The 26592-nt window shown below is 64.9% G+C and overlaps 2 protein-coding genes across 6 annotated transcripts; one reads left to right on the forward strand and one right to left on the reverse strand.

Moving 5' to 3' along the window:
- On the forward strand, positions 1-2106 carry BHLHA15 (basic helix-loop-helix family member a15). Its single transcript, XM_016155136.2, has 2 exons — positions 1-57; positions 660-2106. Exon 2 carries the CDS (start codon positions 714-716, stop codon positions 1287-1289), a length of 576 nt encoding a protein of 191 aa, XP_016010622.2. The 5' UTR covers positions 1-57; positions 660-713; the 3' UTR covers positions 1290-2106.
- Positions 2107-3725: 1619 nt separating this feature from the next.
- Positions 3726-26592, reverse strand: TECPR1 (tectonin beta-propeller repeat containing 1). 5 transcript variants are annotated; one of them, XM_016155150.2, is made up of 26 exons: positions 26545-26592; positions 23293-23377; positions 22935-23168; positions 22399-22581; positions 22053-22175; positions 21000-21125; positions 19211-19385; positions 18970-19070; positions 17502-17603; positions 16296-16441; positions 13672-14159; positions 13168-13313; positions 12289-12444; positions 11639-11788; positions 11378-11535; positions 10334-10461; positions 9438-9540; positions 8850-8946; positions 8700-8779; positions 8147-8203; positions 7421-7601; positions 6991-7126; positions 6193-6285; positions 5478-5584; positions 5225-5344; positions 4921-5070 (listed from the first exon to the last, which is right to left on the reverse strand). In XM_016155150.2, the coding sequence occupies exons 3-26, from the start codon at positions 23157-23159 to the stop codon at positions 4921-4923; spliced, it is 3531 nt and encodes a 1176-aa protein (XP_016010636.2). In that variant the 5' UTR covers positions 23160-23168; positions 23293-23377; positions 26545-26592. The 5 variants fall into 5 exon arrangements, with proteins under 5 accessions (XP_036079929.1, XP_036079928.1, XP_016010636.2 ...); XM_036224033.1 differs by lacking the exon at positions 26545-26592 and adding an exon at positions 24693-26435; XM_036224034.1 differs by lacking the exon at positions 23293-23377 and having other exon boundaries at positions 26545-26564.

Here is a 26592-nt window from a genome sequence, read left to right on the forward strand (position 1 = left end):
GCGACGTGTCCTTGTCCCCCGTGGGCAGCCCTGTCGCGTGCCGCCGCGGATCCCCAGGTAATGGGTAGGGGTCGGGTGGGGGTGGGGGGTCGCCGGAAGAGGTCTCAGGAGCAGGACCAGGTGGTGTCTGGGGAGAAACCTGGCTCGCGGCTGGGAGATCAGGTGTGGAGCCCAGGCTGGGACCGTCCTCCGCTTAGCTTGGGGCTTCTGCAGCCTCTGGCCACTGTCGCCCTGTGATCTCCGACAGCGGCCCCAGGTCCACAGCAGTTCTGGCCCCAGCGTTGTCCCTGCTCGCGTGGCATCCGGTGGGGCGGGATGGGGCAGGTCAGTGTGGCGTGGGTGTTAGCTCATGCGGCAAACAGCAGGCAGGTGCGCCCTGAGCTGGGATGGAGCTGCACTCTGGGTGGTCCGAGCAAAGTTCAGGAGGCAAGAGGCAGCGACCGGCATGGGGCCAAGTAAAAGTCCAGGGGTCACTACACCTCGCCCAGGGGGCAGGGGCCACAAGATCAGGGAGAGGTCTGAGGGGTCAGCGTGAGATCGAGCGGGATTAGGGGTGTGTGGGGGTCAGCGCAGGTCTCCTGTGTCAGTGGGAACAACCACGTAGTCAGCTGCCACTGGGCACCGAGTGACCACCGGGTGGCCTGTATTCTGGATTTCAGTTCCAAGGGCCTCCCCTAGGAGCCACCACGCCCCGGGACAGCCAGCCCAGAGCCATGAAGACCAAAACCCGGCCGCCCAGGCACCGGGCGCCTCTGCAGAACACAGAGCCCACCCCAGGGGAGCAGACCCCCGACAGGCCCCAGCAGGGCTCGGGGGCCCCGCCGGCCAAGGGTCTGCGGAGCCGGACGGCGCGGGCGCGGGCGCAGGCGGCGCGGGCGGACGGCGGGCGCAGGCGGCCGGCGCCCTCGGCGGGGCCGGGCGCGCGGCGGGAGAGCAGCGCCCAGCGGCGGCTGGAGAGCAACGAGCGGGAGCGGCAGCGCATGCACACGCTGAACAACGCCTTCCAGGCGCTGCGCGAGGTCATCCCGCACGTGCGCGCCGACAAGAAGCTGTCCAAGATCGAGACCCTCACGCTGGCCAAGAACTACATCAAGTCGCTGACCGCCACCATCCTCACCATGTCCAGCGGCCGCCTCCCGGGCCTGGACGGCCCCGGCCCCAAGCTCTACCAGCACTACCAGCAGCAGCAGCAGGTGACCGGGGCTGCGCTCGGGGCCACCGAGGCCCAGCCGGAGGGCCACCTGCAGAAGTACTCCACGCAGATCCACAGCTTCAGGGAGGGCTCCTAGCACCCCCGCCCTGGGCCCAGCAGGAGCCCCAGACTGGTGGTGACTTGACGCGGCTGCGGCCTCAGGGGCTCCATTTTCCCTGGACGCGGCTGCCTTTCTGGAGCACGTTCCAGCCCTCGGGGGACGAGACCCGGCCGAGGCCGCCGCCCCGCGCTGCACGAGGCCCGAACCTCCACGGAGGTCGCGGGATCTGCTTTTTCAGTGACTAGGCAGGAGTTGACCGGCCTCAAAAACTAAATTCTCTTCACTCCTGGCTCTCTCCCGATCCAAGGCAGATTCCAGGAAAAGATTTACTTGGTAAATTTCCCCAGTTGCTGCTGAGGCCCAGGCCCAGGCAGGTACCGCCTCCGCCCTGCACCCGAGCCTCCTCGCTCGGGGTAAACTGAGGCATGGAGCAAGCAGAGCCCGTGGCCTCTCAGGGACAGACAGACAGTGGCTGAGCCAAGATGGCTGGTGTCTACTTCTGAATCTAGCTATGAAAAATCCTAATTCGGTTACCTCACATTAATTCCAAAGGGACCTTGGTGGGGGGAGAGGCTGGGATCTTTGCCTGCACCTTCCCGTGCGGGGGCTCCTGACTGCAGAGGGTCTGCGGCTGGGTGCCGAGGGCATTGGAGACGGGGCTGGGCCGGCGGGAGAGAGGCTGCTAGGTCCTGAGTGGCCGGCGCCTCCTTCCTGCCTGGCCCTGGACCCTTGGGAGACCTCCCCCACCCCCCTGAGGCTTGCTGCTCATCGTATTTGCCCCTGATGTGGCTGCTCTGATGGGACTTTAGGGTGCTGCTGGGTCCTGGCTGGGGCTGGGGGCCCGCGGGGCTCTCTGGAGGCGGGGTCTGGGGTGGGCGGAGCGTCTTCCCCGCCGGGTGCTGCTCTGCAGGGGCAGGACGGGGCAGCTGGGCAGGCGCCCGCAGCCTCGGGCCAGGCTTCCTGCCCCACTGGCCCTGACAGGCTCGGCGACTTAGCTCTGAGGCAGCTGACATCTCTCCTCCCTCGTCCCTCTGTCCACGGACAGTATGGGGAGGGGACAGAGCCCGTGGCAGCCCCAGGCAGGAACTGCAGTGGCAGGGCCCGCGGTGACGGTGGAGTTGGCCCGGCATGAGTGGCCTGGTCCCCCGTGCCCTGAGCTATCCCCGAGGCCCCCGTGGGGCGCTGAGCCGGGCCGGGAGTGGGGGCGTCACTGGCAGGGGCCTGTGCCCAACGCTCAGCCTCGCTGTCCCCACCCCGATGGTTCCAGCCCTAGCCCCTTCACCACCACCCCCCCCGCCCCCCCGGACCTGGCATCTTAATGCATATCTGGGGGCATCGAGGGCAGCAGATGGCACCCCTCGGAACAGCATTAGCCACTTCAGTCCTAACTTACCTGGTCCGGCTGGGGCCGGCCCTCCCTAGGCCCCAGCAGAGGCCCTCTGGCAGGTGGCCCTGGGAGGCCTGGTCTGGTCCCGGCCCCACTGTGCCAGCCATCCTTGGCCATGGGTCAGGTGGGGACCCTGGTGCTTCTGGCCTGCCCCTCAGGCACGGCCACTCGGACGGCCAGTGCTCAGGGCAGGCTGCCGATGGGAGCTCAGGCTGAAGACAGCTCTGAGCATGGGGCAGATGGGGTCCGTGTGCCCTCCTGGGGTCGCCTGCAGACTGGGGCCCTTGTTCCGGCCAGGGCAGGCTCCGCACAGCACGGCTGACACTCTGAGCAGGAGGCGCGGAGACAGCGCCCGGCAGAGCCCCGTCCAGGCCGTGCCTGGCGACCGCAGATGGCGAGAAGGCCTGCGGGTCAGCGCCGTGCAGGGCGACAGCTGTTGGGGCTCTTTCTCTCTGTCCCAGACCTGCACCTGCACCTCCTCTGCTTTCCAGAGGGTGACCCCGGCCCAGATGCCCAGCCCTCTGCCATCCGAGGCCAGAGGACATCGGCAGCCCCGCGGCCTCATCACGAAGGACCTTAACAGTCTCAATCCTGCTTCGGGGCGGGGGGTAAAGCAGGCGGGGGACAGGTCTGGTGACAGGGTGCCGAGACCTGCTGCCTCAACCCTCACCTTGGACCCCAAGCCCAGCCGGAGCCTTCTGTCCTGTGAGGAGCCCTAAAGTCAGAAGCGTCGCATGCACCCTGAGCCCTCACCTGGGGCCACAGACCCGCCCGCTGACCGGGCCTCTGGTGAACTTCCCAGGGGGAGGTCACCGTCAGGCCGGCGGAGAGACCGGAACTGCGACTCTTCTGTCTGGCCTCTCTCTGGGACTGAACGGCCAGCTGCAATTGTGGCGAAAATGTTTTTTAAATGACCCAAATTTGCTTTTATTTTTCCTAACGGTCCGTTCAAAGTACCCACGAAACCGATGCTGTATCACAAAACGAAAATAAAAGATTTCACGGCAAGTGCTACCTTTGCCCCCTGCATGTGAGCATGGGGAACTGTGCAAAAAAAAAAAAAAAAAAAAACCAGAAACAAAAAACAAAGTCACGTCGTTGACTCTCTGGCCTAAGCTTTTATTGAAGAAAGCATCTGAGGGCTCGAGATGGTTCAGTAACGCTGAGCAGGGATGCAGCCGGTGCTCGGCAGCGAGAGGGCATGACCTCCCTGGAGAAAGGGCGGGGAGACCAGCTACGGGCAGACTCACAGCGAAAGGACAGGTCACGGCGGCCGAGCGAACCCGTAATGCCCACTGGGAGAACACCCGACCAGGGGATGCGGGCAGAGGCCATCCGTGCCCCGCGGCGTCCGGGCCCCGAGCTGCACTCGTGCCTCCAGACCCGTCCCCGCCCCCAGAAGCGCAGGGACCGCTGGCTCCCCCGAGCGCCCCGAAAGAGGGGACCCCAGAGCAGGTGCTGCCCCTCCTGCTGGGCACTCCTGGGACAAGTCCCGGGCAAAGTGTCTGCTTGCAGGCGGCGAACTGCAGACTTCACCACGTGGGGTTTCGTCATCAGACGAGACGCAGAGGGGCCGGAGGGGGCCGCCCGCCTCTGGGGGTCTCGGATTCCACCCTGTGCCCCCGCCCCCTGCAGCACGACCAGAAGAGGGGCCTCCGTGCCCCCCGCATCCACGTCTGGGAGGGGCTGGCTGAGGGCTGGTGACAGTGACGTGCCGACTGGCAGCTTCTCCCAGGTGCGGGGTGGCTCCTCGGTCCTGGCCACCCAGGGCGTCTGTGCCCCCCTGGCGAAGACGACGCCCCCCGCCCAGCATTGAACCCCAACCGCCGACTCATTCCTGAACTTTTAGAAGTGACCCCATTTGTGAATCCCGCGCCCAGAAATGATCCCGGAGAGGGCAAAGTGTCCCTGAGCCCATGGCGGCCTCTCTGTGGGGGGGGGGGGGGTGCCCAGTGCCCGGGGCTGCGGGCGGCTCCTCTGTGGGCTCTGCGTTCCTGGACGGCTCCAGGCTCTAAGCTTCCATCCTGGAAAGGCGGGAGGCAGAGGGGAAGGCACAGGTGGGGCAGGCGGGGCGAGGGCCCCCACCCCGGGCCCCCCGAGTCGGAGGGGACGTGTGCAGAAATGTCCACAGCGCTCCACATTGCCGGGCTGTTCCTGGTGCCTCCGAGCTGCGCCCAGGCTCCACGCTTCAGCAGAGAACGGCCCAGGGGAGGGCAAGGCTCACGCTCGACCTCGACCCTTCAAACCGGGCACCACGGCTGCTCCAGGTGGGAGGAGGCCTCAGCAGCAGACGGGGCCCCTGGCTTCCCGCGGGGCCCCGGCCGCCAGCGAGGGCCCGTTGGGGAGGCCCTGCTTGCCAGCCCTCTCCTGGGACGCACTCCTGGGGGCTCTGGTGGCATTGGCCCGAACGCAGATGTGATCCCAGCCCCCCTGGAAGGATAGGGGCAGGTCAACAGGCTGGAGGGGGTCAAGGGGCAGAGACCATCCTTCCAGAGGCTCAAGGACCCCCGAGGGACTCTGCCCGGGCCTCCCACCAGCTCCACGCCGGCCCCGGCCCACGCGGCCGCCACGCCCGCCCGCTCACCCCGATGCCGTAGTCCCAGCCCTGCCCCTTGGGCTCCAGGGGCCGCACGCCTGTTCGGTGACACACGGTCCCCCTGCTCAGACTGTGGCTCCCCTGGACTTTGTTGGCGATGACCCAGACCTGGAACATGGACTGGCTGAAGGCCTGGCCCTCTGCGGTGATCCCAGGGGGCGGCAGTGGGGACTCGAGGGGGAACCCGGCCCCCCCACCCCCGCTCTCCCTGCCCCCCCTCCGCCCCACGCCTGCCCCAGACCTGGTCCAGGGGCCCCACGGACACGCGGCGCACGTTGTTGGACACGTGCTCCCAGCCGGAGCCCTGCGGGTAGCTAGGCATGACCCCCTGGCGGTACCACAGGTTCTCTGGGGACGGAAGGGTGTGACCCGCCGTGAGGCCCGGGCCGCCGGGACCCGCTTCAGGGCCTGCAGAGCTGGGTGGGCGGCCACGGTCCCCCGTCCCCATGCTTGCCGGGCGTCGCCCACCCAGGGGAGCTCGGTGGAGGCGGCTCTGCCCTCCCCACGCTCAGTGCCACCCGAGCCACCCGGCCGTCCCCGAGCCCGGCTGGCATCGCCGTCCTCTTTCTACGCATGAGAAACCGAGGACAAGGAATCCTTCACACGAATCGGGAGGACGCGTCTGGAGCCAGAGCCGCCTTGTCCTTGCCTTGCTCAGGGGGGACGGCAGCACCAGCGGCCCCCTGCGCGGGCCCCGGCCGCCTGCGGCTCTGGGCTCCCAGGCCTGCGAGGCACCTCCTAGAGGTGCCCAATACCCCCTGCCCACAGCGTCACCCTGGCCATGGCACGGCGCCCTCTGCCTCAGGCCTGAGCAGGGACCCCAGGCTGGGCGGTGTCTCGTGGGGGCTCACGAAGGCCTTGGGTCAGGGACCTGGGGGCCAGCGAGGGCATCATCCCATCCAGGTGCTCAGGGAACCCCAACTCCTGGCGACCACTGGGGACCGGGAACTACTTGCCGTTCTCGTCCACAGCGTACACGGATGTCTGGCCCACAGACACCTGCTTCAACCTCTGTTTGGGAGGAGACGGGATGTGGTACCAGCAGTCGCCTGCAAAGGGACATGGGACTCTGAGGCCCCAGGCACCCAGGAGCACGTGCCTCCTCTGCAGCTCACAGGCGTGGGCCTGTCTCCGTCCCCAGACCCGCCGGACCACACACGTGTGCTGGGGCCTGGTGTGAGCTGCCCCCGCCCTGCAGACAGCCCAGCCGCGGCCGTGGCGGGTCCCAGACGGCGGCCTACACGGGCAGAGGGGACATGGAGGGGCCCGGCTCTGCACGTGGTGGACAGCCAGCCTCTCGGCCGTGGTGCAAAGCCGCTGCCCGAGCCCGTCCGCCTGCGTGGAGGGCAGCGGGGCACCGGGCACCACCTCCCTGCGTCGGATGCTGTCTGGATGTCCAGCCAAGAACAAGCCAGCCTGGTCTGTGCCCCCGAGGGTGGCCAGTGTGGCCAGCGTGAAGTGGGCCTCTGCAGGGCCACCCTGGGAAGGGCAGGGTGTGCAAAGTGCCCGAAAGCTCCACCACCAGCCTCCCTGGTGGGAGGCCAAGGACCGTGAGGGGCGGCTGTGAGGGGCGGGGACACCCCCACCCAGCAGGAGGGCGGTGGCTGGGCCACAGCGCCTGGTCCGCAGGCCACTTTCAGTCAATGCTCGTTGAGCCAAACTGAGAACAGAGACCAGTCCAGCCCTCTGAGCCGCCCTGTCCCCATCGCAGCCTCGGGGTGCCAGGTGGGGGCCCTCCTGAGGGTGGCACTCACCAGCCGGCTGGGAGGGGGACACGGAGCCCCGGTAGAAGGCGGAGCCGTCCCTCGCCACGGCCCACACCTGGTGGCAGCCCCCGACGGAGACCGAGGCAAACGGCTGGTCAGTGCCCACGTGCAGCCAGGAGGAGCCCTGGAGGCCGGGGGGCGGCGGTCACTGCAGGTGCCTGGGTGCAGCCTCCGCCACCCCCGGCCCCAGCCCCGGGCGCTGGCAGCTCCTCACGCCAGCCTCACCCTCGGCGCCAACCACCCACAGAGCTGGTGACCCCTCGGGCCCCGTGCTGCGTCCGTCCGTCCTGCAGGCCTCTCGGGGTCTGGGCAGGACCGGCTGAGCCCAGCCCGCCTCCACAGCGAGAGTCCCGTTTCTGGAAGAATCTGTCAGAACCACAAGCGGGCCCACAGGGTGGGCAGGGATGGGGGTGCTCACCGCGGGGTTGAGCTCGGACACCCCCAGGCGGCACAGCACGTCCCCCTTGTCACTGACAGCCCAGAGTGCGATGCTGTGGCCCCGGCCGCTGACGCCGGGGCTCTCGGGAATGACAGACACGTCTCTGAGGGCGATGGGGGCCACCTCCAGCCAGGGCCCGCTGGTCACCAGCTTGCATTTTCTGTACGGTGGAAAGAGCACGACACTGGCACCCCAACACCGGCACCCCTCGGGCCGCCAGCCCTGGGCACGCGGGAGGCTGCGGAAGGAAGCCCCAGGCCACCACCCCCTCAAGGCGGCCTCGGCAGGACCCTGGGGAGGGCCAGCCCCCGTCTGTCCCCCCAAGCACCGGGGTGCATGCCGCTTCCTGGGTGGATGGGAATAAGGGGCCAGGAGAGGTGGCCCTGCCCTCCGCCCCCTGCTCTGCCCTCGGCCGGGCCCCCTGCACCGCCTGCCCTGCTAACAGCAGAGCTACAGGCGACATTTCTCCTGTTTGTTCTTGAAAGCAAACTCTCTGGAAACTAGAGAGCGTGAGGAGCTCGTGGGCACTTCCTGGGCTGGCCTTTACTTTGATTCTGTCCCTCCCCTGGCCCTCCCCTTTCCTCCTGTTAGCATTGAGGTTGGAGGCTCAGAGGTTTGGGTGGGAAGAACCAGCGGGGGGGAAGGGGGGGCGGGGAGGAGGTGACCCCACCCCCCACCCCAGTTACCTTGTTGCTCAGTCTTTACCTGGCCCAGCGCCTTCTCCTGACAAAATCCCTCATGGTTTTGTAACCGTGGTATGAGCTACAAGAGAAAGAAGCAGCTGAAATCGAGATGACTTTGTGGAAGTTTCTGGAATTTTCTGGAACACATTCTTTCTCTACCCACTAGAAGGCACAGAGCCTCCGTGTAAGCCACGAAGGGGGCTCAGCGGGCAGCAGGTGTCACGGGAGATAATGCTTGTCTTTCAGACGCCTCTAGACTGGCTGGGGTCTCGCTGGGACGTGGCAGCTGCCCAGCTGGTGGGTGCTAGCTAAGAGGGCTCTGACCCGTCCCCACGCCAGGCTCCATCAGGGCCCTTCTGGGGACCCTTGCTCGCCGGGGCCCCGCCACACCCTGCTGGCGGCTGAGGCTGGCACACAGGGTCTGCTGCTCAGCCACGCCCGGGCGCTTGAGGGGGCAGGGGCTCTGCCCGGCACGGCTGCGAGGCCACTGCTGGGGAGGAGGGGGCTGGCTGGGCCACACCCCTGGTCCTGCAGCCCCGCGAGGCCCCTCCCCACCCAGAGAGACGGACGCTTACGAAGGGAAGTCACTGGCGTACTGCCACCCCTCCTGGTCAGCGCCCCCGGGCACGCTGAAGTCCACGGACCAGTCGGACACCTGGGGGAGGGGCGGGTCAGTCGGGCAGCCCCCCGCTCCGGCCCCCGCCCGCCCGCAGCCCGCGGCTCACCCAGGCCCACTGCAGGGACGGCGGCTTCGTGCCGGCCTTCGTACACTCCTGCAGCCCGGAGGCGTCACTCCACATGTACCGGTCGGTGGGCAGGCCCCTGACGCAGGACGAGGCGGGTGGGGGTGAGGGCGCCGCTCGAGAGCCGAGGACGGCCCGTCCTGCTCAGACACACGCTCCTGGGACCAGGACTGGGGTGACCCCGCGTCCCGAGGGGGCCTGGACAACCATCCGCCCACCCGAGGGCCACGGCCGCTGCGAGGGCTGGGACCCCCCCTTCTGTTATCGATACCTACACTACCTATCTATACGTATCGATTTATTTCTCCACGCAGATCTACCTATACCTCATCATATGTACATTTGTGCATTTTACGTGTTTTGCCTCTCAACGAGGGAGTTTTAAAAATACACAGTACACTCAGATTCAAGGAAGCAAGGCTGAGTAAGCAGTAAGGCCCAGTGAGGGCCATGTCGGGGTCCATGGCCACGTCAGCGTCCGAGGCCAGCTCTCACGCTGCCTCACGGCACTGGATGTGGCCATCCGGTCCTGCGCAGCAGCCGGGAGCGGCGTCCACGCGGACGGCTCACCTGCTGGTGTAGCCCGTGACGGGGTTCCAGCGCTGGTTCTCGTAGATGCAGATGGACTTCACGTCCGACTGTGCGTACACATTGCTGGTGCTGCTGGCCAGGCCTGGGGGCAGAGGAGGCTCCAGGACCCAGGCCGCAGCTGCCCGCTGGGGCCTCGGGCTTCCAGCCGAAGGAAGCCCTAGTCATGGAGACTGGGCTGGGCTGGAGGGTCAGCCGAAAGGGGCTCACAGGCCTGCTGAGCGCACCCCAGCTTCTCTGATTGTTCCGGTTTGCACGGCCTCGGTGAGAAGAGCCTGCTGCTCCCGCTGCACCCCCTCCGGCCCCTGCCTCACTCTGCTCCTGGCCGCACCCCTGCCCACCTCGCCGTCCCACTCGCCTGGCGCTGGGAGGTGTGTGCCCCCCCCCCGGCTCACTCCTTATCATCCTCACAGAACCTCCATGAGCCCCAATACCCTCGTTTGTAAAACGGGGGGCTGTTTAACCTGCGCAAATGTGCGTCCTGCGGTCCCAGTGGACCACACGCAGCTCTGCAGGATTGGCCACCGGGAGCAGGGTGTGCAGGCTGGGGCATGGACCGCCCCATTCCAGCGTCTGCAAAACGAGGCTTTGGATGCAGTGGGGACCCTGGGTGCTGTGTTTCTAGAACCTTCGGGCCGGGGGAGGCACGCTGGGGAGAGGCCTGGTCCCTGGGCAGTCACGCCTCCTGGGCTGGCCCCAGGAGCACCGTCTGCGGAGGCTGGCAGCGGTGAAGGTCACCTGTCAGCCAGCTGCCAGCAGAGTGTGAGCACCGCAGGGTGGCTGTGGTAGGGGCGGGGCCGCCAGCCGGGCTGGAGGAAGGCACAGCCCGGCGGGAGGGCGGGGGCGGGGCCGGGAGCCGCTGCTGGCTCGGCCCTCACCTTGGAAGCAGCCGCCACCGTAGCCGCCCGTGTACACCCAGGCGGTGCCGTCGTAGCCAATGCCCCACACCACGCCCTGGCCGCCGGCCTCCACCACCCGCAGGTGGCCGCCCATCTGCCGCCAGAACCTGGGAGGGGGCGAGAGGGTGGGAGACGCAATCGCGGCAGGGCCTCCAGCCTTGGTGGCCTGTGGCCTCCCGGGACGTCCTGGTCACTTGTGCCCGCTCTCCCAGCGACGGGATGATGGGACCTGCCGGGCTTCCCATCAGGTATTACTCTGGGCTCAAGTGGCCCAGAGACGAGGCAGAGACCTGGGGCGGGGGGCTCTCCAGAGGGACAAAGCAGCCCTCGTCCCACACCACCCCGGGGGCCCAGGGGGCATGTCACAGCAGGAGCAGGGTCATCGCGTCTGCTGGACGAGCCGCGACACGGTGACCCCGAGGCCTCCCGGGTAGATGGGGAGGCAGGGTCGGCTTCCGGCAGCCGAGGCCCTGCCACTGTCACCAGGGGTGGTGGCCTGTTCGGCTGGGTGCTGGGCACACGGGGCCCCCAGGAGCGGATGGACAAAGGGCAGGCGGACACGTCCACTGTCCCCTGCTGAGCGAGGCCTCCTGGTCTCGCCTCCGTCCCCCTGGTCCTCATGGGTTCTGTGTGACCTTCTGGGGGCGCCATCGGGGGTACCACATCCCCTCGGGGTGCTCCTCTGCTCTCCGACCCAAAAGGCTGGATGGCAGGGACTCCGTTCCCACCACCCCAGTGGGTGGCCTCATCCCAGCTCCTGGTTTTAAATGCCACCCACGGAGCCATGCCCCCTCACCCCAACACACAGCAGGTGCTCGGTGGGGTTCTGGTCCCTCTTGGGGTCCTCCCACGGGCCAAGGAGGACTTGGGGCCTGGGCAGCTGCCGGCCACGCCTGCGGCTGGCCAGCGGGGGTGGACGCCCTGTGTGGCCCTGCGGTGGCCGCCCCTTCCAGAGCCACAACCCTGGCGGCTTTGGGCAGGGGTGGCCAGGCCCGGGCCCTGCCTGCAGCATGGTCCACTCACATCTGGTCACAGGGCAGCAGGTGCTCGGAGGCCTCCAGGTCCGGGCTGGGCTCGCTCACGAAGATGTCCCCCTTGCAGGTGGTGGACCAAATGGCCTGCACCGAGGGGCGGCCGTGGACCTTCCAGCTCTCACAGCAAGAGAGGTTGAGCAGGGCCAGCTGGCGCAGGGAGGAGGCTGGTCAGCACTGGGCAGGCGGCGGGCAGCGGGCCGAGGCTGGGCTGCCCCTCGCCCCCCGGCCTGGAGGGGCGCCGCCCACTCACCCAGTCGTTCATGTCCTGCTCCGTGGCGGCAGCCAGACGCACCGGCCAGCGCTGCCGGGTCCTCTCGGGGGTGTACAAGGCGAAGGAGTGCTTGGCCTCGCTGAGCACGGGCACCAGCGCCGTCACCTCGTTCAGGAACACGTGCAGGTACTGCGCACAGAGGGCGGACGGCAGGCTGTCAGCGGGGACGGCCAGGGGCGGCCTGGGCCACCCCGGTTCCACGGAGCCCGTCCCGGGGCCCCGGCCTGCGAGGTTCCGCGGCGGGCTCGGAAGTCCTAGCGCACGGGCCTCGTTGACGAGCAAACGCCCGATTCCATCCTCGACAGTGACGAGGGCACCTGAGAACCCGCCTGACCGGGTTCGACCCCAGCCCCGGAGGGCGAGCGGCTTTGTCTCGGAGAGCTCGATTTCTCCTCCGAAACACGAGCGCCTCTCAGCGGCTCGGACCGAGGAGACGGCTCTGGGGGCTGCCACCTGCCTGCCTCCCACTGCCGGGACACCTGTCACCACAGCCGGAGCTATGCAAGCTATGCAGTCACCGGGGGTACCTCGGCTGAGCACCTCGGGCCGGCGTGGCAGGCCCGTTCCCGCGCCCCCTCCCACGGCTCTGAGGTCCCCTCCCCTGGACACCACCGCCGCCCCCACCGCACCTTCTTCTCCTCATGGACCACGTAGTAGACGAAGAGGATGCCGTCCCGAGCCCCGTCGTGCCCCGTGAACTGCTCCAGGGCCACGCGCACGTCCACCCACTTGTGGGGCTTCCAGTCGCACCACCACTGCAGGACCCCCGTCTTCACCCACACCGACTGTGGCACAGGCCCCGGAGGCCACGGGCGGGGTCACGGGCGGGGCCCCCGGCACCCCGTCCCGCTGCGGCCTCACGGGGGGCTCCCACCTACAGCTCCCAGACCCTCCGCTTCCCTCTCATAACAAGAGTGACACCGCCAGACACGGGACCAGTGCCGGGCCACGAGCCCTCGCCCCGGCCTGCTCTGGACGGGCAAGCCGAGGCCGGGGGAGGTTCTGGGCCCCGCGGGCCCCGCGCTGAGCTGCCGGCAAGGTGCTCCTCTGCCACCGGCCGAGACGCAGCCAGGTCCTCTGAGTGGCACCAGCCACATGCTCCACGCAATGTGTCTCCCAGCCTAACCGCGGACCCCTGGGGCCGAGGCTCGGCCTGGGCATCTACGAGCACCCTCAACCCGTCCTCGGTTCCCAGCAGAACACCGTACCCCTGGCGCGTGGGGCTCCCCGTGCACCCCTGCCGAGGCTGCTGTGGTCTCTGGGTCCCCATGGCCTACATCGTGCCTGGGACGGAGTGGGGCTGGGCAGTGCTTTGGGGGGATAGATAACAGCGTGGACTCGTTTTCTCGCTCTGGACTCTAGGGGGACCTGGAAGGGTTGGCTTTGCACCTGGCAGGCAGGCAGAGGGCCGCACACATCCATTTGCTGTGCCCTCCCACCTCGGGGCCGGTATACAGCAGGTGCTCAACGAGTGCCTGCTGACGGACGTGCACCCGGGGCCCGCGCACCTGCTCCACGGCTTGCTCGTAGTGCCGGAAGTTCTCCAGCTCCCGCCTGGTCCTCTCCGTGAGCTGCTGGAAGATCTGCGTCCTCCAGGCGGCGGTCTGGGCTGGCGTGATGGACAGGGCGAGTGCCTGCACCGAGGGGGACAGGCCTGCGGGCCGGCCACAGCCTCAGGTCCAGCCGCCCGGCCCACTCACAGCTGGACAACAGCCCGGGGCTTTTTTATTTTTATTTTTTTAAATTGGTCCTTTCTTGTTAGGAAGCTACGATCTCTGTAAAATGCCCATGAGCCCTTCCCACACTGTTCACCCTGATGTCCCCCACCCAGTTCAGCCTGGAATGGCCACCACTGCCAGGACAGGGAGAGGAGAGGATCCTCCGGCCGCTGCCCTCCCTTCTGATGGCTCCAGCTGGTCTCAGAAGGCTAGACGGACTGGCAGAGCACAGGGCAGGGGGCCTGCTCCCCGCCCGCCCAGGAGCACCCCCTGGCCCCTGACACCCACCCTTACCTGACTGGACCGTGAACCACTTGAGCACGGTGTGGGCCTCCACCGCGCAGCCTCCTCCGGACACCCAGGCCCACAGCAGGTGGTCGCCGGTGCTGCAGGGCTCGTCCAGGCCCAGCGGGAGCAGCCCCAGGGAGCAGAGGCTGGCAGTGTCAGGAAGGCCAGCAGTGCCCTGGCCGGGTGCCTTCTTGGGCTCCTTCAGGTCAATGTTGGTCCAGGGCAGCTCGGCCGGGGTGGAGGCCTGGCTGGGCTGAGGCTCGGGCCCGGAGGTCTGACCGGCCAGGCTGGTGCCCTCTGTGGCATGCTCTGAGGTCTTGCTGGTGCCTGGGCCCGAGGCCGAGCTGCACTCGGGGTTCCTGGGACTGTCCAGGGACTCTGCAGGAACAGGCTGGTCAGGCCCCGGTCTCTCGGCTTCCGATGAGGCATCCGTGTCGCTCGGTGCACAGGACTCGCCGCTGCCCCTCACCTCATCGCCAAAGAAGCAGCCAGCGCTAGGGACAGAGAGGGCAGAGCCGTGACTCCCTGGACGGAAGAGCTGCTGTCGGCAGGCCTCCTTCATCTGCTCTGCTCCCAGGAACCCGTGTGACCCCGCGCCACAGCCTCTCCGTGCAGCACACACACGGACACCTGCTTTCCAGGGAGCAGGGCGCTTAGAACGGTCCCGACGCCCCCGCCACACCCCATGCCCATCTGAGCGCTGTGTTTGGGGGTGGAAGTCTGGCTGTAATATTATCATTTTTTTTTTTTTTATTTTGGCAAAATACACGTGACTTAAAATTTACCGTTTTAAATCACACGACGCGGTGGTACTAAGTGCATTCGCAATGTTGTGCCGCCGTCACCGCCGTCCAGTTCCAGAACCATCTCGTGGCCCCGAAAGGAGACACTGCGCCCATCAAGCGGCCGCTCTCCATCCTCGCCCTTCCCCCCAACCTCCTGGCACCCGCCGATTTGCTTTCTGCCTCTACGGACTTGCCTGCTCTGGACGCGTCATAGGAACGCCCCGTACAGAACGTGCCCCTCGGGGCTGGGTTCACCCGGGCTGGGGCCTGCGTCGGTACTTCGGCCCTTTTAACTGCGAGCAACGGTCTGCTGCACGGCCGCGCCACGTTTACTCGCCTCGTCACCCACTGATGGCCCAGCGGGCTGTTTTCACCTGCTGGCGATCACAAACGGCGCTGCCGCGAACAGCCGTGTGCACGTCCCGCGGGCGCGGCCATCTGCGCCCGTCCGCGGGTCTCGCGGGCGCGCATCCAGGAGTGGAGCTGCCGGGTCACGGGGCGGCGCTGCCCTTAACTTCCTGAGGAACTGCCAGAGCGGCTTTTCCAAAGTGGCCGCACCCTTTTGCATCGCCAGCGGCAACGTGGGGGGCGGGGGGCAGGGGCAGGGGGCGGGGGGGGGGGGCGGGGTTCCCGCTCCAAGCTCGGTGCCGTCTTTCTTTCTGATTACAGCTGTTCCCGGGGCTGTGCGGCGGCATCTCACGCGGGTCGTGACTTGCACTTCCCAAAGCAGGTGACGCTGGGCGTCTTTTCCTGTGCTTGTTGGTCGTTCTCTTATTTACTTTGGAGAAATGTCCTATCCAAGGCCTTTGCCCTTTTTACTTACTTACATACTTATTGATTGATTGATTGTCTTTGCCCTTTTTAATTGGGTCGTTTGTCTCTTTGTTGTCTCGTTCTTTATCTCGTCTAGATACTAGGCCCTTATCAAACATATGATTTGCAAATACTTTCTCCCATTCTGTGGGGTGTCTTTTCACTTTCTCGATAGTGTCCTTTGATGCACAAAAGTTTAATCCTGTTGAAGTCTAATTTAACTATTTTCCTCTCGATTCTCGGGCCTTTGCTGTCATATTGAATGAGCTGATTCTGACTTCTAGGTTATGCAGATTAGGCATTGGCAGTTTTGGAAGCTTCTCGGCTGGTTCCAATGAGCCGCTCAGCTTTGAGGACTCCCAGCCGAGGAGACTAAGCCTCAGGTAGAAGGGAGCGAACCCAGGCCAGCCGGCCTCCTGGCCCTCTGGGCTGGTGGCATAACTATGTGTGGTGGCCACCAAACCAGGAGAGCAAAGGGGTGTGGCCCAGGACCTGGGGAGGGCCCAGGGGCGTGGTGGCTGTGGAGCCCAGGCCGAGGCCCCGGGCGTGCTGCACGGGGCAGGTGAGCACCTCAGCCACCCCAGCTCAGATGCGGTCACCTGCCGGGGCTCTGACGGCCACTGGGCAGAGCTGGTTCCCATCCACGCCCTTTACACCTAAGGATCTCAGTGCAGGGCGCCCAGACCTGCGGCAGCGGCTCACCTGCGACCTCGCAAGAAACGCATCATCTCGGGCCCTGCCATTTCAATGTATTGAAGCAGACGTGCTGGGGGCGGGGCCTGGACCTTGTGACGCAACAAGCCCCAGAGAAGCCGCGTAAGCCCAAGTCAGAGGTCCCAGGTCCAGACGAGAGAGACTCTCGGTGCTCTTCCCTGAGCATCCACCCCCAAAGAAGCCTTTTCTCCCCCAGACCTTGACGCTTCAGGTCCCTTCTCGGGACAAGCTGGCCACCCCCCCCCCCCCACTCCCGCCCCGCCATCCAGGCCACTGACAGCCCTTCCCGACCCGCCCCCCCGCCGCCCCTGGGGTCACCTGAGGAGACTTGAGTTGCTCCCGCAGTGGGACCGGTCACACTCTTGGCTGGCAACGATGGCCTTCCACGTCTTCCCACTGAGCTCGCTGGGGGTGACGCCTTGACGGAAATACACGGCCCGGTCCTCATAGCCAATGCCCCAGACCTGGAACAGAGGGGTGCCGCTGGGCGGAGGCCGCGCAGACCTGGGGGTTCTTCCTCTTGGGGTGATGGGGTAGGATAGGGTGGAAAGTACCCCAAGACTGGAGGACTGTCTGCGAAGGCAGGCAGCAGCGGGGTGTGGGCTGGGGTGGAAGGCGCGTGGCGTGGCCGGGCTCAGAGGGGCTGGGAGGGGGCAGGGCGCCCAGCTCTGGAGAAGCGGGGACCGTTCTCTCCGGCCTCAGGCAGACCTGGGCTTTGAGAAGGTGGTGCCGGAGGGCGCTGGGCCGGGACACCAAGTCCACCTGTGTCCCCATCTTGCTTCTGGTGGGAAGGAAGCTGTGCCCCAGGGAACCCCTGGGGTGGTCCTGGTCCTTTTACAGACACAGACCCCCTTGATTCCGACCTCATTTTCCTTGGGGAAGGTAGCCAGGAGGCCGCCTCGCCTCTGTCTTTGGGCGCTGAGATAGGAGAGTGTACTGGCAGCTGCAGGGCCCACGGGGCACCCATTTTGACCCGGGCCTTGGGGGTGCCCAGGGCCTGGCAGAGCTGTGGCCCCAGACGGCCTTGCCAGGAGGGCTTCGTGGCCGTATCGCTTGGCAGGGGCAGGCTGGCCTCTGCGCTCAGCGCCTGTCTCAGCCCTGACCACTGAGCCCTGACCGCTGTCACACAGTTCACTGAGGCGGGTGGGAGGAGGGCCGGCAGCCCGCTGGGAAGAGCTGCTATCACAAGGGGAGCTGTCACCGTCACACGCTGTCGTAAAAATCGGCAAACCTCATCGTTCATGAGACAGAGGCTGCGCCCCACCAACTATGCAGGTGACGTTTCAGAGATGCTGCCTCCATGCGCACTGCCGTCGCTCTGAGGGTCCGGGAGGAGCGACCCAGGACAGGCGGGGTCTCTGGGACCCGAGCGGGACCGGCCCCCTGTGAGCCCACGGAGGCGGAGGCGGAGCGTGCGCAGAGGTGCTGCGCGCATCACGCATCACGGAGGGCGGGAGGCGTCAGGGAGCCCCCCTCGAAGCCCCGCCCCCAGGAAGCGAGGCGCAGAGCCGCACGCACGCGCACCTGGTCGTTCAGCCCCACGTCCACCATCATCATCTCGCCCACCATCTCCATCCAGCTGGTGCCACAGGGACTGTGAGAGCTGACGCCTCTGCGGAACCACACCTGGGAAAGCCGGAAATAAGCGCCTTCCTGGAGTGTCACTGAAATCGGTGTTTTTTTTGTTTTTAGAGGCTCAAGAAGAACACACGAGTAATTCGATCCTTGGGCTCATTCCACAGATGAAATGTTCATCCACGTGCCTCTTCCCCACGTCTCTGGACTTGGCACCGTCCCACTGGGCCGAGGGTAGGGTCGCCTGCCCCCAGACACACCTGGCCTGGCAGCCCCCGGGCCACTCTCTGGCTAAGAGCATTGTCCCCCCAGGAGACGAGCTGCCTGAATCTTCCTAGAACCTTCTCCCCTCTGGTTCAGAAACTAGTGGTTCCTGCTGGCACCAAGCAGCAGCAGGTGGCTGTCTCACTGCATGCGGTGAGCGCCAGGAGGTGGCGTGTTTCGTGGGCGTTGAAGAGGGGGAGACACATCCTGTACCTCAATTCCAGACTCTGACGTGTGAGCCTGACCAGCGATAGCCCATGGATCTCTGTGCACGACCCACCCTAGCTCACGCCGACTGCTGGGAGGAGGCCGTCATGCCCAATCAAGTCTCTCTGTGGAAGGTGACGACCTTCACGGTTTTATCTAGGAAAACCAGTTTCCTAAACGCATTATTAGAGTAAATAATATGTTTTGATTCTATTCTAGTACTTTATGAAACAGTCTCCAGTCTAACTTTTTCATGTGAATGTGTAAAAATACACACAATTCAACCAAATCTCCTGCAGGCCTACCTGTGGCCCCATGGCTCACCTGGTTGGGTTTACCTGGGAGTCACCCCCTATCCTGCCCCTGCCACGCCACATAACTGTTCTTACTCATTCTTGGCGGCGGCCTGGGCGAGGGGATCCTGTGCTGTTAGTACCTCAGTGTTTTAATCACAATTTATGAGGCAGGACAGGGGCAGGGGGGAGGTTAAACGAGAAAACCCTGAAATCTGTGGCCTGAAGCTTGGGATCAGATGTGGGTGGTCCGGCCTCCTGGATGCTACGGGATGCACATGACGTAGGGTTAGACAGAGAACTTGTAAACAACCTGAAATCAGCTTATTTAATAGACCTTGCCTCTGATAAAGTAAAAATGACAAGCGCTGGACAGGAGCAGGGGGAGACGATTAGCTGAGCATTTCGGAAAATTGGCTTCTGACTATTTGAAATGTTGCAGCCTATGAAGTTATCAATACAGGAGTCCTGCACTTGGTACCAGGCGCGGATGAGGGGGGGTTCTGCAGGCACCAAATATCTTGGACAGCGAAATGGAGCGCACGGAGCTTGGCTGATTTGTTCTCAAGGGTTCAGACCAAAAGAAGGAAAAACCACACCGACCCCAATGTGAAACAAAGCCCTGAGACCCACTCCCGGGGACCCCGTCTTACTTTCCGGTCCTTGGTGACGGCCCAGACCACGGCCACTCCCACCGAGACGTGCATGATCCCGTTTTCTGACGTGGGAGGCTCCACCACGGACCAGGAACTTCCTACGCGGCCCCAGAAGAAAGCGCGGGCGGCCCCTATCAGCGCGCGTGGCTCCCCATCAGCGCGCGCGGCCCCCCCCCATCAGCGCGGGAGGCAGGGCTGGGCGCCCGGGGCTGGCAGCTCAGAATGTGAGTCTGCCCACCTTTGGGGTCGTTCCTGCTGATTCCTTCCCGGACCAACGCCTGCCCCTCCCAGAGGGTGACCCACAGGAGGTCGTGGGGCCCACAGCTGATCTGGACTGCCTCCCCCGGGGTGTCCACGAGGGACCACGATGAGCCTTCGGGGTTGGTGTGGCTGATGTCCTCTCTGTACCATACCTGGGAGGGAGAGAAGGAGAGACGGGGTCAGGAAGGCAGGGTTAGGCCAGGGCTCCATGGGGGGCCCAAGGTCTAGGGAACCAGGGACCAGGGTGCCCTGGCTGTCCTGCCCCACTGCCACTGGGGTCCGCGTGCCAGATGAGATGATCCCCTCACTGCTGTTAAAAAATGAGACACCTGGGATCCTCAGGTACAGACAACAGACCTGTTCCCTTCCTCAGCTGTGAGAATCCCCTCCCCAGCCTGGGTGTCCTGCGCCCCCTAGTGGTGACATGCTCTCAGCACACCTGTCTCTAGGGGAAGCTGGGGCCCCGGAGTGGTTAACAGGAAAGCCCCCAGACCCCCTTTATACCAATGTCTAAAACGTCCGGTTCTTTTTCTCCTTAAAAATAGAGTGAGTTTAATCAAATATTTAAGACTGAGCCACGGTTCTCATCGTCCACACTGCCTGGTGCTTTTCACCTGAACGAGGGGCTGCCCACGGCTACGAGGTCCAGAGAGGCTGCGGACCCCCTCCCGGGAGCTGCCTCCGTGTTGGGGACCAAGGCCTCCCGACCCTGTCACCTCCCCTCTCCGGCTCGCACTGCAGAACGAGGCCTGCACAGCCTCCCTTCTGTTACTTGCTGGTTTGGGGGTCCACCTGTCTCCCCGGCTCCCTCTGGAGCCCAGGCTCCTGGTCACCTCTTATGGACCACAGGCCGGGCACAGGGTAGCACCAGCTCACAGCCGGCAGGCAGCGACCACGAACGCTGCTCTGGAGCCCCCGCTCTCCCCTCCCTTTGCTTCCCAGGGGGGGCGTGACCCCTCGGTGGGGGCTCTGTCCAGGACCAGCCGCCCCCGATCCTATAGCGTGGCTCAGAAAAAAACTGTGCTTGACCCAGTCCTGGGACAGACAGGACCCCAGAGCTAAGCCTGGCAGAACCTGTGACTCTTCCGAAGCCGACCAGAGCATTTGGTCAGTTTGTGGCAGAGAGTACTGAACGGTCTTCACTCTGAAACCACAACTAGCTGTAGCGTCACCCGCACTCAGGACCACCGGTCGCTGCTGCCGCCAGGGGCTGGTTTTCTTCCCTTGTGTAGTTCACACACTCTCTGAGAGAAGCATCTCCTCTCTCAACATCCAGGCCCCCATCCATGTGCCTACCCGCCACCTATCCACCCGCCCTCCCACCTGCAACACCACTGGACCCTGCTGTGTGTGCAGGGGGTGCCACAGGGGGCCGGCAGGGTGCTCAGGATCTGTCTGAGACAATACTGATGGCGTCTGAGCCCAGGGTAGGCACTGAGCATGCTCTGGGCACTCAGAGGAGGGACAGGCCAGGACTGGGCACAGGGTGGGAGGTCGGAGGCTTCTGGGAAGAGCAGGACCCGGCAGGTCCACAGGACATCGGGATTCACAGGAGGGACGACTATGGGGCCCCGGTCACGTGCCGCCAGCTCGGGCTAACCCCAGCAGAGGGGACGGGGGCGAGACAGAGGTCCCAGGGGCAGCCATCCTCTTTCCTCCACCCCCGGGAGTACATCGGGGGGCCGACTTCTCTCCTGCCCTGCGCCTGCCTGTGGTCAGACCCCACAGCCACCTCCTGTGCAAAGTGCGGGGGGCACAGGCCTTACCTTTCCCTGCAGAGACACAGCCCACAAGGACAGGTGGCCCACGGGCTCATCTGTAATTTCCCACCCCCCCACAGAGAGGTCGTTGAAGGGGTCAGGCAGTTGCTGGGGGTCATCCTTCGGAGGGATCTGGAACAAAGTGGTACGAGGCAGAGGCGGTCAGTCCCTGTGGGCACCTGGGCCAGTAGATGGCCCTGTGTCCCCTCCTGGCGGATACTGGAGCTATGCCCTGCACAGCCACCCTCCTAGTGAACAGGTGGCCATGCCCCACCCCAGCGTCCGCTCCGGCCCTCAGCATGCTGCCTTCCGTCCTCCAGCCCCGAGCACACCTGTCTGACCTCACAGAGCAGGATCATCAGGACAGAGGGCTCCCAGCCCTGGGTTCCCTGTCCCCTGCCCTCCCTCTAACGGCCACCAGGCCTGAGCTGCTGTCCCCGAGTGGCAGCAGCTGCTCTGGCACGGAGGGTCCTGGCTGTGCGCTCTGCGGTGACCTGACTGGTCCACTCCGCCCCCACCTGGAAGAGGGCCCACCACAGGGCGTGGCCCTGCTGTGCAGGCTGTCTGGGACCCTGGCCATCCACGCTGTCCCCTCCCGGCTGCTCCCAGCCAGAGGGGCGGGCAGGCTGGTCTGGCAAGGGCCCAGGGCCTCCCTCTCATGCAAGGCCACACGGGACCCCAGTACAGCCTGGGTCATGGTCATGGGGGCCAGACTGGCTCCCACGGGGCTGATGGAGGCAGAGGTGCAAGGCCTGAGCCTCAGTGTGGCACAGGGTAGCCGGAGACCAGGGTCAGGACGAGTCCCGTGCTGTCCTGTCTGGCTCCCCAGGTGGCAGTCTCCCAGGTGAAGGGACGTGCAGTGCCGTGGCGCTCCCAAGAGACAAGTCAAAGGTCCCAGCACGGGGGTGGGCCCCTCCGCCCCCCTTCCCCCTTCCCCCTTCCCCCCTCCCCCCAGTGCACAGGTGGGGAGGGCAGCAGCAAGGGACCCCGTGACCCTCCCAACAGTGGGGCTGCTGTCCGGGCCCTGACCCGCCCCCGGCCACACGCGGGCTCCGCAACCTTGGCCCAGGTGTCCCGGGACTTGTATCTCCTGTACCGGAGCCACCGCCGCCGCCGCACGCAGGAATTCCACTTCTTGTCTCTCGTGTAGGTGGCCGGGAAGTCGATGGCGTATGTCCACCCCTGAAACGCCAAGGGGGCTCTATAAGGCTCTGGGGAAGGTGGGGAGCAGGGTGCAGAGAGCGAGCATCACTGACCCCCACCGATCCCGTGCGGAAAGTGGGGAGCGTGCAGGGCACAGGCTAGGGTCGGGCCCCAGGGGACGCTGGGGACAGCACGGAGGGGCGGGCCAGGCCTAAAGCATCCCCCCCAGGTGGGAGCCAGGGCAGGAAGCCAGCGGGCCTACCCCCTTCTCGGTGGGCTCCCCTCCGAAGTTCTCATCCACGTGCCAGTCGGATTCCCACTCCCAGTGCGGGGAGGGCAGCGCTACGCCGTCCAGCAGCCGGGGCTGGAGCCCGCTCACGTCGCTCCACGGCCAGCGGTCACTCGGCAGGAGCTTGTCGCAGAAGCCGCCCACGGGGTTCCAGCGCTGAGGAACGAGGGCGGGCATGGGCTGCGGGCGTGCAGCTGGCCTGGGGCAGCCGGGCCCCTGCCAGCGCATGATCGCGGCCCCAAAGGGCAGAGAAAATGCCACCAGACCCAGCGCCCCGAGGGGCAGGCAGGGGAGGACACGCCCGCCCTGGGCCCCCCGGGAACCGCCGGGAGCCCAGCCTTGTGTGGACCTGGCCAGCCCGCCTTGGTAAGGGCACAATGGGGGCTCTGGCCCCAGACACTGGACACTACGCAACTCGGATGCAGGCAGATGGCGGCACTCGGCCAGGACTCTGGGGCGCTACCTCCAGCCGACCCGCCCACCAGCGACCAGGACACGGGGGCGCCCACCTGATTCTCATAGGCCTCCTCCTGCCGGCGGATGGGGACGGCGCTGGCGCGCACGCGCACGTACACCTGGTGGTCGCAGGCGAGGCCCCAGCAGCACTGCGTGGCCGCGCTGACCCTCTTGAACTCCAGCTGGGTGTCCCTGCAGAGCTCCCAGGACTGCCCCGCTGTGGAGAGCACGTGCACCCTCCCGAAGAGATCCACCGCCCACAGCGCGGAGCTGGGCATGGCGGCGGCCTGCGGGGAAGCCGGCGGCAGAGGACAAGGGTCAGCGCTCCGGGCCCCAGGGGACCGCCAGGCCAGGCAGGGCCCACGTACCCCCGAGGCGGTCTCAGGCCACACACAGCAGATGAGTGCTCACCCCGCAAATCAGAGGCAGAGCTCAGATTCCACTCTAGGGCTCGTTTTTGCTCTTTGCCTTCCTGGCCCTCTGATGATGGGGATTTCTTTTAAACATATAAAAAAGTACAGAGGGGAAAAAAATGTAACATCCAAGCACTTCCCTCCCCAAATTTAATGAATGTTATTATTTGGTCATAGTTCACGTCGAAAGAATAAATGAGAAGTCACATATTTAGTCGAATCTCAAACACACACACATCCTGCTGCCTCCACGGGAGGCCTCTGCCCCACGGCGGGCAGGCCCCCTCCCTCATGCTGGTCCCATGGGACCCTCCTCCATGGGTTTGACAGGCCTGGCACCCCAGCCCTGCGTGGTCCCGTGGCAGCGGGCGGCGAGGGCGTGAGGGTCCTGTCTTCGCCCGCCCTGTGCGAGCACCTCCTCCTCTCCCCATCCTTCTCCCTCCACCACTCCCCTTTCCTCCTCTTCCTTCTCGTCTCCTCCCCTCTGCTTGGTGGGGCGGGCAAGGTAGTCGCTGCCCTCTACCCTGAGGCTCCCCACCCCGGGTGGCTGGGGCTAAACCCCCGAGCCCTGGCTTCTGGTAGGGTCAAGCATCCCACCATGATGAGGCCACGTGGCCAGACCCACGACAGCCAAACGGGGCAGCTGGCCGAGGGCGGCGGGGGCAAGGGCAGTGAGAAGCCCTGCCTGACGGGGCGGCTCCCGCGTCCTAGACCGAGCACTGCCCAAGGGCCAGGACGGAGGGCAGAGCCTAAAGGTGAGGACACAGCCGGTCTGCTTTGGAGACGGGGTCTGGGCACCGGGAGGCCGGGGCCAGGCCGCGCATGCGCGGCCAGAGGCGCGTGGGCACGTCAGGAAGCCCAGCGGCCGGAATGGCAACACGAGATGCAGGAGCATCTGCCACGGGCAAGTGGGCGATTTGGGAACAACATGTCTTAAAAACGCCAAGGAGAAAGAGTGTGGGTTGGAAAGGATAAGGAACAGGAGCCAAGCTCTGGGAAACCTCAGACAGGAAGTGGAGGGAGGCGACGGGAGGGAGCCTGACTAGCAGGGTGCACCCCAGGGTAATGGCCGAAGAACCCCCATCTCGCCCAGTCAAACACATGGGACACTATCCCTCTGGAGCTGTTTGGAAATGGACCCTTGAGTCCGGGGGCCTGAGCCGGGGTGTCTAGAAGAGCTGTGGCAATCCTCAGACAGCCCTTCGCTCCCCCCCTGGTCAGGCCTGAGGGTCCACTCTCCCCTGGTGGCATCTCTGCTGTGACTAAGAGCACCCAGAGCCACCCCGGACCCAGACTGTTGGAATTCGGGTCCTGGCTCCATTTCTTTCTGGCACCACCAAAAGGCGACTATGCTCTGCGTCTTCTGTAAAAGGCAGAAAGAAATCGTGGCCAACTTACGTAGCTATTGTGAGCATTAAATGAGATAATACGGCTTATAATAAGCAGCGCTCAGTGTCCGGCAAGCGCTCCATGAGTGTCATTTTCTTACTTGGTATTTCCTACCACAAACTGCCACTCATCTTCCATCTCTTCCAAACAAAACAAAAAGTCAAGTCCCTTCTGGTCAGTCTGAGTCTCCAGCCTCTCCATTTCCTCGGCACCTAACGGTGCTCTGTGCAGCCTGGGTGTTCGCCTGAAGCTCTAGATACTCGCCGCAGCTCCATCCACCACGCTGCCAGCTCCCTGAGCTAAGATGGAAATACCGCTCCCGGGAAGCCAAATAACCACTAATTACTTAAGGTTAGAAGTCAGGTCATAATAGGCGGGCAGGTATGTGATAAAGCAAATATAGTAAAACATCCATAGTAGAATCTAGGTGGTGGGTATGTGGGTGTTTCCTGTATAATTCTTTCAATTTGGCTGTATATTTGAAAATCCTCATTATAAATTGTTGAGGGAAAGGTATGTTTTTTTTTTGTTGTTTTGTTTTGGAGGAAACCTTAGTTCCCACGGTGTTGTTTTAATGTAAACTAGTCTTGAAAGATGTCTCTTAGCTCCCAGCTCACTGTACATATAACCAGGTAAGTCAGGCTCAGTCTGCAGGTTAAGCTTGATGAATGGTGACTTTGACTTATATTTGATATACTTTCCTTCAGAGAAATGACTAAGCGGTAATTTCCACATACACATAATTGAACCTTGGCACCTAATGGAAGACTACTGCAGAGAAAGGATGCGGTGAGGGGGGTGTTTGCAAACTCCCTTCAGAGTGGAACCCGAACTCTAGTCACTTCCCAGCTAAAGGGGACACTGGGTGAACACCCTAAGGCGGCTGTACCTCCTTTCCACCTGTCAGGATGCAGCCCCAACTCCTCACAGGCCATTAGCCTGTCAGGGAGACTGGGTCATCGGGTCAAAGGACTCTTGAAACGCGGGCTGGAGCACTGAGTCCCGTGATTCTGGGATCCGGGCATTGCTTTGTTTTGTTGGGGTGAATGGGTGTATGTGGGGTGGGGGTGGGGGGAGCATCTCCCAGGAAAGCAACCTCAGATGCACCAAGGACCTTTGCACCATGAATTCCAGCTGGACCTTCAGGCATTTTGCTCATCACCCTCAGAGGCATCTGCCCTCCTCGGCGGGTTTATTAACCGGAGATGGGGGTGGGGGGAGCAGGGTGGAGGGTTCAGGGAGGGACTGAGTCCCGAGAACGCTCCGGAAACATTTACTTCCCGGAGTCAGCTTTAAGACCCTGAGAGGCTTCCTGCCGGTTTGTTTTTTACTCCCCCGCCGCCACGCCCACCTGCTTCGCAAAGAGAGTCCTGGCAACTAAAGTCCCACTGCAGGAAGGCGACTTCGGGTCCAGAGAGGCGGGAGACAACCACGCAGCATGCACGGTGGAGTCCTCCCTGCAGGGGGGTCCGCCCGGCGCCCCGGGCAGGAGGCGCGCCGAGCTGGCCGCTCAGGAGACGAGCCCCCGCCCCCAGCACCGTGGGCAGGTCCCTTCCAGGGCCGTGCACCTGGGCGACAGCCGGGCCGCCCGCCCGGCCGCCAGCACAGTCGGAGCTCCCGGCCCTGACCATCTGCCCGCGCTAATCCCACGACAGGCAGATTTTCTCCGACCACTGCCCGGGGGAGGGACAGGCGGGCGCCTCCCCGCGCGGTCCTGGGAACCCACCGCGCTCCGGCTCCCCTCTTCCCACGTCCGCCCCCGGCGCAGGCGGGCGGGGGACGCGGTAGCGCCCGCCCCCGGTGCAGGAAAGGGCGCGAGCGCCGCCCGCCCGCCCCTCCCTCGCGCCGCCGCTGCACTCACCGGGCGGGCGCGGGCGGCGGGTCGCGCCGCGGGCTCCTCCGCGGCCGG

Source organism: Rousettus aegyptiacus, unplaced genomic scaffold (assembly GCF_014176215.1).
Source record: "Rousettus aegyptiacus isolate mRouAeg1 unplaced genomic scaffold, mRouAeg1.p scaffold_m13_p_7, whole genome shotgun sequence".
Classification (NCBI taxonomy): Eukaryota; Metazoa; Chordata; class Mammalia; order Chiroptera; family Pteropodidae; genus Rousettus; species Rousettus aegyptiacus.

Excerpts from the sequence above, each read along its gene's own strand:
- BHLHA15 (XM_016155136.2), top strand. The coding sequence starts at position 714 with ATGAAGACCAAAACCCGGCCGCCCAGGCACCGGGCGCCTCTGCAGAAC.
- TECPR1 (XM_036224035.1), bottom strand. The coding sequence starts at position 23,159 with ATGCCCAGCTCCGCGCTGTGGGCGGTGGATCTCTTCGGGAGGGTGCAC. Across the intron at positions 9,541-10,333 it reads CGGTGGCGGCTGCTTCCAAG|GCCTGGCCAGCAGCACCAGC; the intron begins GTGAGGGCCGAG and ends CTCTGCCCCCAG. Across the intron at positions 6,286-6,990 it reads GTCCCCCTCCCAGCCGGCTG|GCGACTGCTGGTACCACATC; the intron begins GTGAGTGCCACC and ends GTCCCTTTGCAG.